The sequence below is a fragment of the Nematostella vectensis genome, chromosome 12 (assembly GCF_932526225.1).
Source record: "Nematostella vectensis chromosome 12, jaNemVect1.1, whole genome shotgun sequence".
In the NCBI taxonomy this organism is placed as follows: Eukaryota; Metazoa; Cnidaria; class Anthozoa; order Actiniaria; family Edwardsiidae; genus Nematostella; species Nematostella vectensis.
Genome location: NC_064045.1, coordinates 11,622,697 through 11,638,028, shown reverse-complemented (window position 1 = coordinate 11,638,028; position 15,332 = coordinate 11,622,697). Strand labels below are relative to the sequence as shown.

At 40.0% G+C, this 15,332-nt stretch overlaps 1 protein-coding gene across 1 annotated transcript; it reads left to right on the top strand.

Moving 5' to 3' along the window:
• Window positions 1-3,580: 3,580 nt before the first annotated feature.
• On the top strand, window positions 3,581-15,097 carry LOC5520559 (acid-sensing ion channel 2). Its single transcript, XM_032365694.2, has 6 exons — window positions 3,581-5,556; window positions 6,680-6,827; window positions 12,277-12,339; window positions 12,890-13,040; window positions 13,651-13,742; window positions 14,465-15,097. Exons 1-6 carry the CDS (start codon window positions 4,717-4,719, stop codon window positions 14,668-14,670), a joined length of 1,500 nt encoding a protein of 499 aa, XP_032221585.2. The 5' UTR covers window positions 3,581-4,716; the 3' UTR covers window positions 14,671-15,097.
• Window positions 15,098-15,332: the final 235 nt, after the last annotated feature.

Here is a 15,332-nt window from a genome sequence, read left to right as displayed (position 1 = left end):
GTTGGAGGAATTCATGTATGACATCCCAGCTCTGTTAGCAATGTGTTTTTTAATGTGTTTTTCTAACATTTTTCAACATGTGTTGTGTAACATTTTGATTCGAGTAAATTAGACTAGAACTCACATGGTTGCCTCCTGCCATTTTTTGTCGATGCTAATTTTGATATAGCTTACTGTGGTGAAAAATAAATGTTGAGACGTTAAAAAAGCATAAAAATTACAACAGAAAAAGAAAACACTAAAAAGAAAAACATCATTCGATTTCTAATCTTTGGCCCTGAACAAACGTCGTACTTTTCATGAGCCGTATTCAATGCAAATACATGCAAATGAAGACAAAACAATGCACCTGGCTCATTTGCAGTAATTTGCATTTGATACGGCTCATGGAAAGTACGGCGTTTAAACTGGGCCTTATTTACTCCAATCAATCTTAGAATTGTCTGGCTCGAGCCAAATTTTTGGGAACTCTTTTTGCGAAGTTGTTTTTCTTTTTAGGCCGGAGTTGTTTTTTTTTTATAAACAGCAAGAGATAATAACGTGACTTCATCTTATCAAATTTGAAAAAATCAAGATTGATTAAAAAATGATCATAAAAGCACGTAATTGAGTTGGTTCAATTACGTTTCACCTATTACTTTAGTGAATGGCACTTTTCTTTCACGCGGAGAAAGAAATTGTCAAAAAGTCATTATCAGTCGGTGCGTCGGAAGTGGACAACCGAAGACAATAAGATAATAAAGACCCTGAAGATTGATCTATTTCTCTCCTGGAAAGTGATTCGACTCGTACATAAATAATTGATGAGTATTGAATTTGTTGTATGTTTGATTAGTAAGGGTAGACGTCTGAAAGTCAGTGCAGTCTGACGTGAATCAATTTTTTATCTTTGGATAGCGCACGATTTTGTCTTTTATTATTCCACTAAATTAGACTAATTTCAACTAGTTTGGAACTTTTGAAGGTAAGTTGTGCCGTTAATAGTAATCGATTTTTGAATGTATTTAGAACTACGTTTCACGTTTTTAAATATTGTCAGGACTTCTCTAGTCTGAGCGGCAAGCGTTTTTCTTAAGTCTGTGGTTTCATCGGCCTGAGGAAAAAAATGAAAGAAAAAAAAACAAAACGCTCCCACAGGTAGGGTTTCAAGGAGTAAATACGTTTCGGCTTCTCTCTAAACTGTTCTTTCTCGTTTCCTAAAATCCGATTTTAATCGAATAATCATAATTCAGAAAAAGTCATGCTGTTTTGAGACATGGATATCTATGAGAAAAAACGGGAATTTTTTGTTTATTTTTATTTTCAGTTTTGGGATTTATTTCCTTTTTTTTGTCATTTGCGGGATATTACTTTACGTTTCTAGGGTGAAAGGCTTTGATTTAAAGTGTTTTGAGTAATAAAATCGCCCTCAATCAAGGGCGAAATTTTATGGAATTATCAATGGCTGTTACACTACGCGTAGCCACTTAAAGTAAAGATTGAGCTATAAAAATAGTGCTCCCTTTGTTTTTTTCTGTGTCGTAAAGTACAGGTTTATAGTATGGCCTATCTTTTTTCGCTAAACTTATTACGATTTCAAATGCGATTACTAGGCATTTCGTTTCACTGGAATGTTTTATGAAACAAAGATCAATAAAAGAGAACGATTTTTATTGATTATCCACGAGTATTACAGAAAATGCAAATACAGCAAAAATATGTGGGCGCCGAAGAAAATGCCCTTTTTGGAATATTTTTCCTCTGTGTGATATTTTTCTAATGATATATCCAGGCGTCAATTTAAAGGAGATTTATCAACAAGGTATCTGTTAATAAAAGCTAATTATAATAGGTCTACCACCATTTTCAAATCAATTCATTAATATTTGGTGTGACACTAAATGTGAAGATTAAGATTTTTTTTCTATGAAATGTCCATTTTCACTATTTTTGTTCTTTCGTGAATGTTTTGATGTTGAACCTTTCAGGCGAAAGCCATAACCTATTTTATCCGTCGCAAATCTTAAGATGTAAGGGGAAAGCTGTACTCTGGTTAAATTTATGACTTTTAATGATTTTGTGTCGCAATTATAAAAATTATCCACCTTCCATAAAAAAATTTCCTCTTGATATTATTGTTGGACAATTCATTTTTCACTCGTGTTTTAATTTCTAAAAAGTTTAATTAAGAAAATCGCATGTAAACAACTTTGTCGGGTTTAGAATCTCTCTGAGTACTAAATGCGTCTGTGTATTTTCCAGTTTATTACCTTGGGAATTTACTGTATTCGCAAACATATAGGAATGAATATCAATGTATAGTATCTTGTTTTTTCTCTCCGGTCTCAAACTGTGATATAAAATAAAGATAAAACGCCGTAAATGATATTGCCACCCGCTTCAGTGAAGGATTTCTAAGGACATACGAATTCACGCAAATAAACATCTATAAGTTATATCTTCATTCTCCAATTCATGAACTAAATTTAGTTTTGCTGTAAATGTATCTGTCTGTTGTGTTTTGTCCCTAGAAGCTCAATTTTACGAGTTTAGAGCGATATTTCAAGTTATATTAATGATTTCAGCTGGATATGAATGTTTTTTTCCTATTTTTACAAGCACTTTTTCGAGAATGTAAAAAATTGACAAAAAACACCACCCCTCCCCCCTAAAATAGAGATGTAAATTTTTATTGTTGTTTTTCAAAACTTAGCATAAAAAGTTTATATGACATGGATTTACGTTGAGCACGTCGTATTAATAGTTTATCCTAACTTCTTATTCCCTTAAAATAGTTCTACAACCCAGAATTTTTTTAAACTTGGCATAAACAATATTGAAGTTAAAAAATGTAATAAAAAATGGGGGTACCGACCTCGTTTTCACAACAGAGGGGCGTAGAGTTGACGCGTTTTAACTGATCGCGCAAGGAAAAATCCCAGCTGTTAGTTTTCAAAAAGAGTGCCTATAGTCTTTAGAAAATTGAGTTCTGTTTGTCGAGTTGCCAAAATCCGATCTCCTAAACAATAACCTGTAGTAGCTATGTTAAAAACAAATCTCATTTTAAGAGATCGCACTAAAAGATATTGTTTTCGCCACTATTTTACGGCTTTTAAGAGAAATAACAAAACTTCTACAACCCAACTTTTTTTCTTCTTTCAGTATATCATTTTTCCGTATATATTTAACTATTTGAGCAAATAAAAAATGGGGGTAACCGACTTCGTTTTTCTGTCAAAGCGATTTTAAGTAAAACACGCGCGCCTTTTGCTGTGTTTTCTTGTACAACTGTGGCGCGCGCACGCACTTAATACCGGAAAATTCGAACAAACAGCGCGCGCCAGAAGGGGTGCGCAGTGCGATTCAAGGGAATTACCTTAAAGCGTTTTGCCTAATTTTCATTAAACCCATGTCTCAAAACTTGGTTGCTATGGTTACCAGGGTACACATATCAAAATTTTGTTTACACCAAACTGATCCCAGATAAATTTAAGGAGAAGTCATCAAATTTCAATGCTCTAGCCCTACTAGTTCAAAAACTATTACAGCTCAAAGGTGCTGGGTGCCTTCCCCCCCCCCCCCCCCCGCCCCCTCCCCCGTTAACAGTCCTGTATAAAGTTTGTGTGAATTTACTGAACTTAAAACACCCCTCCCCCTTCCACAGCCCTCGCCTAGGTGACTTTGCGCCGGACAGTTTCGTTTGGCGAGCTATACTTCAAAGAAAACAAATTTAATGCATCTGGGCTAAATCGATTCCCTGATTATTCATGAAAACAACAGGGTGCATTATTATTCCCTAGTGTGTTACGACACTAACTATTAATTTTTTGTTTTCTTTTCAACCCCTGAAAAGTTTTTAGTTATCCTAGTTTGTCTTATCTGCCTTTCTTTTTATTCCCGTAGTGATATTGTCAGATTCCTTTATTATCTGGCCTGCTTTATCCAGCAAAACGGCTAACGGCATTATCCTTTCATTACGTTAAGCCTTCGAGCGGAACTATTCTATTATTTATCACCTTATCAACAAACATTACGACCGTTTCTACGACCAGCTTTGTGTTGTTGCTATCAGAAAATACGTCGTTGATGGAAAAAAAAAAACAGTAAAATACATCTCACATCAGGTATGACACTTTTCAGGTATTTTATTGTCAAGTAATAAGACTATTTTGGCCAAGTGTGAGTTTATTATTAGATTCAGGAGATATAATAGCGAGTTATTCTAGCAAATGCGCTAAGGCGGCCCAGAGCTGAATGCAAATGCACTTATAATTCAGTACATTCCTCATACCTCCTTTAATTTTATACTTTAAGTACATTTTAGGTATGTTTCATCTTTGGCAACTTTGTCCTGACTTAAATATTTCACTGCTACAATTTACGAGGAATATATCGAAAGGTTTCACCTATTTCATTAAGTAAAATGATTCTATACAAACTTTGTATAGAATAGATAGAACAGATAAAGCAGTCAGTAGCTTTTTTGGGCGAGACATGCCAGTGATTAAAATACTCGAGTGTACGATATACTGTATTTTTGTTTTGACTGTGCAGGTCAGCGGTCTATACAGATGCAACAGAGTATCCTATGTGCGAGCCCTCCTGAAAGTTGTGTGACATTCCTATTTTGTGACATCTTTCTTCTGCCAGGTGGCACATTGGTGGATTATTCGTGACTGAATACTGTGACATTGCGTCACGCTTTAACCACTCGTGACAAGTTGCGTTACACTTTGCATGATCAGCGCTATGAAAGAAACCTGGCGAGAGTTTGCATCTAATACGACTCTACATGGATTGCGTTACGCTGTTGGAGTGTGTGACATCCGACGCCGGTCGCTATGGATACTTTGCTTGCTGGCGTGCGCCGCGTCATACCTATATATGGTGATAATCAGTTTCGGTACATACATTGATAGGCCGATCCGTACCGAGGTATCCCACGAGTTCCCTAAGGACGGCCTCGACTTTCCCGTGGTGACCATATGTAACTTGAACTACTTCGTCAAGTCAAAAATAGACACCGGTTACGAAGATGAAGCATTCTTTACAAGAAACCTTAACATGTCCGTCTGCGGGATAATACGGGGAGTCAGCGGTAATCTTACATGCGGACAGGCGCTGCTGTGCGCGTATGAAACGTTTGGGTCGAGTGTGGTCGATGGCTGTGATGACGTCATAAGGTCGCGTGTCATCGCCGCGGTAAACTCGTCTAATCGGCCTTTCGACACTGAGGAGTTCATGACTCGTTATGGTCATGACTTCGCTCCAATGCTCATGGGATATTGTGCATTCTCCGTCAATGAAAACTGCGATATCAATGACTGGTCTCCTCACATCACCCCGGGCGGGATGTGCTATACTTTCTCTAAAGCAAATCAGCGTAAAGTGTATTTCTTGGGGGGAGAGGGTGGGTTGAGTATAATCCTTGATGCTCAGATTTCGGAGCACACTTTTGGGGATTTCTCCACGGGGTTCCGCGTGATTCTCTCAGCACGTGGTACATACATCAACCGGGCACGTGGATTCAACGTGTTTCCGGGTTCACATGCACTCGTCGCAGTTACACCTAAGAAGGTGAGGTCTACTAGGAGGGCCGTAGCAGGGGGTGGGGCACTGGGGGCATGTCCCACCTCCCCTCATATTTTCAAAAATTATATGGAAATGACCAGTAGGGGCGTGGCTGTGCCCCAATATTTTCATATCCTATGGAAAAAGCATAGTATTTGAAGATTCTTTCATAAGAAATCACACACTTTTTGGCCACCAAGGGGGGTGGAGGGGACGCGCCTGATGTATCCATGTTTAGTCAAGAAAATCTGAACCTATATTAAGGTAGGATAAGAATAATTACAAAAAGTCCAAATAGACGTGTTCGTGAACCAGAAGAATGAATACAATACACCAAAAAATGGAATTCGACTCTGCCAGCCAGTAAGAAATATGTCATTAATTTTGACTTGGACTGTAATTCAGATTTTGTTGTTTATCTCATTACTTGCTCTATGTGTAGCAAGCAATACGTAGGTTCTACTATCAATAGTTTTAGGAAGCGTTTTAATAATCACATAAGTAGGTTAAATAAGCACCCTAGAGTACCGGTTAGTGAAAGAGTTAGAGATGACAATCATTTAGGTATTAGTAATGTAAGGTTACAACTTATAGATAACTGTAACTCTGAGGCTTAGCTTAGGGAAAGGGTAGGGCAGTGGGCTTATCGGCTTAAGTCTATCTCTACCCGCGGGGTCTTAATAATGACGATTTTTTTTTGTAGTAGGAACCTAAAATTATTTTTGTCCATAGGCGCGCGCTATTCTAGAATATGCGCGTTTTTGTCATATAAGCCAACCTACTTATCCTAATATACCTGTACTGGCATTTATTGGAATAAAGTCATTATTGTTGTTATGTTTTTGCGTCTCGCGCCACTATTCTGATGAAAATAAGCTTGTAACGATTTACCTTCTTCAGTTTACCCTGAAGAAGTCTTATTCGAGTCGAATTCCAGTTTTGGGTAAGGTCTTGCATCTCAGAGTTTTGTCCTGTTCCAGGCACTTTAGAAACAGCGCTGCCTCTTTTTGTGGTGAACACGACATCGTTGGGAGCTCCTCTTTTAGCCCGCCGCGAATCTTGTATTTCATTTCGAAAATTTATATTTATTTTCTTTTTCGTTTCGTTTAATCCATACATGCTGTGTCAGTTTGAGCGACTACCAGCGCCGTACAGAACAAACTGCTCAGACAGATTCCTACCGGGGTATGGGAAGTACACTAAGGACGCTTGTTACACGCAGTGCATCAACAATGCCACCATGACCGACTGTGGCTGTCGTCTTCCTTCTCAACACGGTGCGTAGATGATGATGACGGTGTGAAAGTGATAGCTTTCGACGACGACGACGATGATGATGTGAAGGTTATAGCGTTGGTTGATAATAAAGATGGCGATGTGAAAGTGATAGTGTTGGTTGTTGATGATGATGGCGATGTGAAAGTGATAATGTTGGTTGATGATGATGATGATGCTGCTGCTGCTGATGATGATGATGATGAGAATTGTTGATGTTAATGTTGTTGGAGGTAGTTATGATGGTAGTGATGGCTGTGAATAATAGATAATTATGATAAGTAATGGTTGTTTGAGTAGTTATAATTATAGTAGTAATGGTTGTTGGAGATGGTTATGATGATCGTAATAATGGTTGTAGATTGTTATGATGATTGTTATAATGGTTGTTGTAGATTGTTATGATGATAGTAGTAATGGTTGTTGTAGATTGTTATGATGATAGTAGTATTCTATCCCAACTGCTCTCCTGCTTACGGACTATGATGAGTTATGGGTAAATGTAAGTCCTGGGATACACCTCCTTTGGGTCCTGCCCCCAAACTATATACCCCCAAACACCCTACCCGTAACTAACAACCCAAAACTAACACTCCCCAATCTTAAAACCCAAAACTATAATAAGCGTGCAAATATTTTATCTATTCGGGGGTTATAAGATCCCATCTATCAATGTGCTCGTCGTGAAAGCCGCCAGGTACGAATGATTATGGGATTCCGAAGATCGCCATTGACGAGTCGGCTCCAACAAAACCCAAAACTAATAATGACAACAATAATAATAAGTTTTTTTTTCTCGTCCTTGTAGTATACAGTAAAATATTATAGCGAGAGTCAGAACACTAATATTACAATTTACATACATGACAATAGTTAACAATAATATGGTAATTTAGTACATTGGTAAATTGAGCAGTGATCTATGCATACTTACATTAAATTGTAGCCATACTGCACAATGTCGCTCTTTATAAGGTAACTGATAGGAGCGACATACGCATGCGTCCACTCGCGGTCAGACAGAAGCTTGAGATCTGCAGCACGCAGTGCTTACCGATAGCTAAGGTCCGCCAGGATAATGCGCAAGGCTCTTCTGTACAGGCTCTACAGTTTCTGACAGGTATTAGGCAGGTCATGACCACACAGTCGACGCATACTTCAATATGGATCTAATAATGGCACAGTATATACAGAAGAGATCTCCATGTATGACTCCTGCCTTTCTAAGGAGTCTGAGGGATTAGAGATGCTTAGTAGGCCCTCTAAATATATTCAATGTACGTGTTCCAGCTTAGGTCCTGATTGACATCAACACCCATAACCGTCTCAATAGCGGTGACCAATAAAGGTTGCCAATAGGGGACGTCAGATTTTGCAAAAAGTTGGTTACAAGCTCCATGATTTTTTTTGGGGGGGGAGGGGGGATAGCCGCATACCCCTCTCCGAAGCAAGTGGGCAATGTCATCACTGACATACTGTAAGTAACTAGGAAAGCAACGCAGTATGATTTCATACACTGTCTGGTATCATCCGCGTATTTTACCCTGCAGGGCCGGCCAGCCACAAGTCGATTGACTAAGATTGCAAAAAGCAAAGGTGCCAGCCTTGTGCTCTGAGAAATACCTCCATTTGAAAACACTCTAGAAGATACTGTATCACAAATATCAACTTTGAGGTCTAGCTGTTAAAAAGGCCCATATCCATTGCATAAGATGGCTATCTACACCTAGGATGTTTAGCTCTCTTATTAACACAGTGTGGTCAACTAAATCGAAACCTTCTAAGAAGTCTGCAAAGAAAAATCGAGCAAAGTTCTCTCCTCTATCTAGCGATTCCAAAATACTATGAATAAAGTATCCAAAAGCCTGGGTGGTCGATTATCCACTCACAGAACACTGCTTTAGATCAAGTTTGTAAATTACCTGTACTACCAAGGAGTCTAGTGCAAAGCCTTCCAGGACTTTGGCTAACTGGGAGGTGAGGGTAATTGGTCTAAAGTTTTTGTTCACAACCTTCGGGGGGTTGCAGCTGTGCAATGGGTGCACAATAAACTCCTTGATCCTCTCAGGAACATATCCCCCCTGCAGACTGGAGATATACAGATCGCCTATAACAGGCTGGACCAGGGGACTTCTTGATCTGCCCCTTAGAGCTTGGAATGCTTTTCTAGTGGATACAAGTTCACCAGATCGCTTGAGACAGGGTCTTGGCATTCATTAGTTGGTGGTTCAATTAGAGAGAAATCCTCGATTAGCCCATACAAAAATCACAAGGATTAACCGTCGGGATAATTTCTGAGGAAGTGTTCCAATATTTTTTTTTATTCTTATTATTATCCACAAGACAGTGATTCATTTCGCTATTATCATGTGGGGGGTGGTTCACCACTGCAATCAAGATCTCTGAGATGCTCCTTGGGAGTCTAAATGTCCTAACTGAGATCTATAAGGACTCAATCTCAGGGGTTTCGTAAGCAATAACCCTTTTCAGGGCAAGCCGGAGTCAACATAGGTTCACACCCCCACCACCATGCTCAATTCTATCCTTTCTAAACACACAACCCCAGGAAGTCGGTGTATGAGTACAAGATATGATTATTAAGCCAAGTTTCTGTGATATAGATTATTTCAGGCTTTACATTTAATGTAAGAGAACACAGCTCGTCCATTTTTGGAAGGAGAGATAGTACATTAGCTACCAGTAACTGAGGAGCTGGGGTTTCGTAAGCAATAACCCTTTTCAGGGCAAGCCGGAGTCAACATAGGTTCACACCCCCACCACCATGCTCAATTCTATCCTTTCTAAACACACAACCCCAGGAAGTCGGTGTATGAGTACAAGATATGATTATTAAGCCAAGTTTCTGTGACATAGATTATTTCAGGCTTTACATTTAATGTAAGAGAACACAGCTCGTCCATTTTTGGAAGGAGAGATAGTACATTAGCTACCAGTAACTGAGGAGCTGGTGACTCTGTGCTCAATGAGCTATCAGGAAGATCGGTAGAATGTAAACAGTTCGATGGTAACCCTGTGTACAGTTGACCACAGGCAGTCCACATTGGGAAAGAGTGGCTTCTTCTGAGTTCTTGCGTTTTGATAACGAAAAGGCTTTCGACCTCCAAGTTCCCCTAGTTACTTATTTCCACAAGTAAGCAGATAGCTTCTCCCTCAGATTGTCCGGGCCACAAACCTCGGACAATCTTTTTCTGTCTGGGCCACAACCTCAGTATTTTTTTTTTAGTCCGGGCCACAACCTAGGTTAAGTCCTCCTGATGTTACACAGAGTTCACGGCTGCTGTGCACAATTCTCGACTAGTCGGTGGTTGCATTCTGACCGGCTCAGACGATGAGTTGAGAGCTAAAAAACGGCTTAAAATCAGCCCAAGAAGCCAGCAGTTGCAGATAATACTGAACAGCGATGACAACTAGTGATGAAAACGTAATTTACTGCGGCAGTAGACAAATCCCGAAAAAAGTATGAACACTAAAGACGATATTACACGGAGCTACGAGGCAACGCAGCAGCCACTGCTTGAGCTGCTGCCCGCTGACCAATGACTACAAGCGTGGGCGGTCGGGGACCGGCTACACCGACGGGATGACCCATCCAGTTACACTATTAAACTTTACATCCGCTTCTCTCTAAAACTTGTTGACAACGTCAACGACTTTATGCCTCAAAGAGCGTGAAGATACTGAAACGGCGGATACACAAAAAAAGAGAGAAAATGTATAAATCTAACGTATTACAAACTATGAATAGAAGGGCAAACCACCGGTATGCTGGACCCGGAACGTATAGGCTCAAGAGGCCCACGTGACACGACACGAGGTGGATCGGAACCTACCAATAAAAATTACATTTTTTTTCATATATATATACTTGTGTATTTCCTAAATTTGGCAACAACCTCAAGACTCTCTATTTTATTAGTCCGGGCCTCAACCTCAGACTGTCCGGGCCACAACCTCAGACAACTATTTTTATAGTCGGGGCCACAACCTCGGACAAACTTTTCTGTCTGGGCCACAACCTCAGACTTTTGTAATTTCATAGTCCGGGCCACAACCTAGGACAAACATTTTTTGTCTGGGCCACAACTTCAGACTTTTGTAATTTCATAGTCCGGGCCACAACCTCGGACAAACATTTTCTGTCTGGGCCACAACCTCAGACTTTTGTAATTTCATAGTCCGGGCCACAACCTCGGACAAACATTTTTTGTCTGGGCCACAACCTCAGACTTTTGTAATTTCATAGTCCGGGCCACAACCTCGGACAAACATTTTCTGTCTGGGCCACAACCTCAGACTTTCGTATTTTCTTAGTCCGGGCCACAACCTCGGACAAACATTTTCTGTCTGGGCCACAACCTCAGACTTTCGCATTTTCTTAGTTCTGGCGATAACCTCAGATTTTCGTAATTTCTTAGTCCAGGTCACAACCACAGACGTTAGTATTTCGTATTATTTTTGTTTCGGGCAAAACAAAACCTGCCACCGTGAATACAGTCTCCAACGAAACAAATGTTACATAAATGCAAAAAACACGACCAAAACCATAGTAAAAATAAATAAAGCACACGCAAGAATGACTTGACCGTGCAAAACCTCTACAAGAATAAAAAAACTACGGCAAGAAAGTACCAGGCCACGTGGAAATTAAAATGTAATACCACAACGGATGGCAAAAACGTAAGCTGTTTAAAATAATTTACACGGCGAACGGAAGAACATTAACTGTACAGAAAAATTACAGTATAGAATGCCAAATAATGTAGAGCAGACTGTAAATTTAAACACAGGAGCTAAACATGAGAAAACAATAGTAAAATGGCGGGGAGCGAGAACAACTAAGAAATATTCAACGACTGAAAAATACAATTATGGCTAAGACGATAAACGCCGACGAAATAGGGCATGATTCTTAAGCAAAACCACCGACATATACAGCTAAAGGCTAAACCAAAACCAAATTTGTACAATAAATATGAGAATGCTTCCATAAACCTCCAACGCCATTAAAGAGCGAGAACACTCTCACCGCAACATTATCCGGCTCAGCCGGTTGCAATGCTGGTTTTTCAAGCGGCACTTGGAGCTCCTGGAGCTTTAGTCTCTGCCTTAAAGAGTCGATGTCCGCGAAGCAGCATGGTAGTAACGAACTGGCTAAATGGTCGCTGTTCTACTAGTTTAAATAGTGGCTGTTACGCATGATTGCACTTGGGATAGTAATGGTTGTTAGAGATTGTTATTATTATAAGTAAGGGGGATGCGGTGGTAAAGGTGTAATGATTGAGATGTTGATGGTAATAGAACTACTAATGACAAATAAATGGTTATCGTCTTTTTTATGCTGACCTGACGATTTTTCATTTTTTTTTTGGCTTGTTTCAGCTAAATTCAAAAATCTCCCGATATCTCATTTCTTTTTTTCCCTTGTTTCAGCTAAATTCAATAATCTCCCGAAGTGTTCCATCCAGGACCAGGAATGTAGGGCGGCAGCTAGTGGTTAGTGACTGGTTTTTGCATAACAAAAATATAAACAACAACAAAAGATGACTTTGGGCTACATCCCAGGTCGAACCTGTTATGAAGGTTCTCAAATTTTAGTTGACGGACAAAGTTTTCGAGTCAATACCGCTTCTCTTCCCCCTTTATAGACAAATTCGTTGTTGCGCGGCCTCCCAGATTCGAAAATTCCTTTCTTCGTTTGGGAATAGCGCGTAGTCAATCAAACCAAACAATCAAAACCAGACAAACTGCCCCCAAAGCTTTTGTCTGACTACGCGCTATTCCCAAACGAGGCATGGATTTTGGAATATTGACGAAGTGGCGTAAAAACGAATTTGGCTGTAAGCGATGTACAGAAGGGTGAGAGATTGAAAGACGCATATTACATGTGGATTTCTAGCACATGAAAATTATCACTGCAACGGAGAGTAGCATTGTCTTGTTGAGAAATATCGACACAACTGTTTCCCTTGACGTGATCTGTTTGGGATAATTCTATAGCATAACGAATATTTCACCGTGGTTTTCCAAACGTGTCTATTCACAGTTCGTGTCCGGTCAACTCTCTGCGACTGCACAGTCCCGTGCAAAGAACAAATCTACGAACCACGTGTTTCCTACTCCAAGTTTCCGGATATTACCATCACGAAAATCCTAACCAATCACTTCAAGCTCAACAAAAGTGCAAGTTATCTTCGGTGAGTACCTGGAAATCACGCGTGTTTTGCTAAGACACGCTCAGACACTCTTAAAAACACGCCTACGCGACCTACTCCCAGAAACACGCACATGCACACTCTCAGAAACACGCACTGCACACTTTGTGACACACGTTGAGATACAGGATCGTGAAAACCTTTACAGGGAAGACGCTGCTCACATTCATTGAGACATATACTTACACGATCAGGGACACCGTCACGGGACAGACGCTCAGACATACGACGAGACACGCTTAGACATACGACGAGACACGCTCAGACATACGACGAGACACGCTCAGACATACGACGAGACACGCTCTGACACGAAACACGAGACACGCCCTACACTAAAAGAGACCAGTAGCAGATCTACGGGGGTTTAGGTGCTTTAATACCCCCCCCCCCCCCCTGGGCTGCATTTTTTATTGTTTTCATTGTGTCTATAAAATAATAACGCTACACACTCCAGCACATGCTCGTTGCAAGTCTATCTGTTTTGGAAGCATCGAAACATGAGCACAATTTTATACACTATACTGCCTTTTCTTTTTGCCATTTTCGTCCCATGCGATCAGACTTATCTTTATGTGATCTGAATTTCCAGGGACAGTTTGGTGTTCCTTCAGATCGGCTTTGAAGAGCTGGCTTATCAGGTCGATAGACAGGCACCATCTTATGGACCGGGAAATCTATTTGGTAAGAACAACTGGAGGTATCTAGTACCCACAAGGGCAGTTCGCAGGCATTAACTTGGTGACTCATGGATCCATTTTGCGGAAAATAGTTGGCCACGACCCTTTCTGCTATATGTATAAAAAACACCGCGTAAACGGTGGTCGAAGACAAGCTGGATTAAGGGAGGATCTCATGGTAGGTATATCACATCCCGTCACCATGTGCTCGGACTTCTCAGAGGTTAACGACGTCAGAGAAACAAAGATAGCGGTAAAGAGCAGATCCGATGAGCAGCGGCCCAAGGTGCACCGCTTTTAACGTCTGTCATCATATAATCTTTTGATCACTATTGATCCTGACGTTGGAATACAACTGGTTCGATAAAAGTGTAAAGGCTATAAACTCATCAAGTCAATATTTTATTCTAGGGGCGGATGGAAAGAAAGGCGTCGCCGTTTTTAAAGACTCTTTCGATTGCCCAGGAAACATTGAGATACAGTCCCAACTAGAGCAAACGTAGTAATTCCAATGTAGTGTAATTCATCCTGTAAATGAGATTAAAATATAATAATATTAATCCTGATTAAAAAGGGTCTGTCTTACACATTTTTAGACAGTTATTTCGACATTTCATCATATATTTATATGTCTTCCAATGTTGAATGAAGACAATAACAAAGGTGTATCTGACTATGGCTCTTAAAAAGGTGCTAACTTCCTTTGCTTGTTTTAATTTGTTGAAGGTGATCTAGGGGGCAACATGGGACTGATGCTCGGCTGCAGTATTCTGACGTTGATCGAATTCATTGACTTCCTTTGGATCGCACTGAAGTCCAGTCTTAACAAATCAAAGAGGACGGCCACAAATGACTGTGGATTCTCGCAAGGGACTGGCACTAGCAATCAAGATGCGAACAATGTTGGACTGGACATGCATGTGAAAACCTAAAAGGCTTTTGTTAGCTCGCAAAATTGAATCATGTGGAAAGTATAACAGGGTGGGTAGGACAGTTAGAGCAACGACAAAGCCAAACTTAAGTTAATAAAAATGAATATCTTCACACCGTCCAAAATTGTTCAGAATTGTGATGTATTCAAGATAAAAACGCTTCACTGGAGGAATAGTTATTTGACTAAGAAGCGAATATTGCTATGTTGCCTGATAATCGGTCGTGTGGTGCCCGAGCAACAACAAGGCAAAATCAACCAGCTGAGGAGAGAATAGGTCTTCAGTACTTTGGAATACATTCCCGTGGACTCCATACTACTGCATCACCAGAGATAGGAAAAAGGATCAGCACCTTTTCCTATTTTTTCTGCCAATGTGTTGATTTTTCTACCAAAAAAAAATAATGATAATTTGATTTGAAATGACAGCTTTTGTGTATTTGTCTCGTTTATTATTTTGTGTTTTCAAAACAAACTAAGAAAGTGCATTCTGATTGGTCCACCATCCCGGACAATGTTCGACCTCGCTTGTCGGAGATATCTCACTACTACCCACTTCGCCTTTTGCATATAGCTATTTTTTGGGCATTAGTTAAGTTAGACATTTACCGTCCATTAAAGATAATCTTCATTTTTTATGATTTATTAAGTTTTTCATCATCT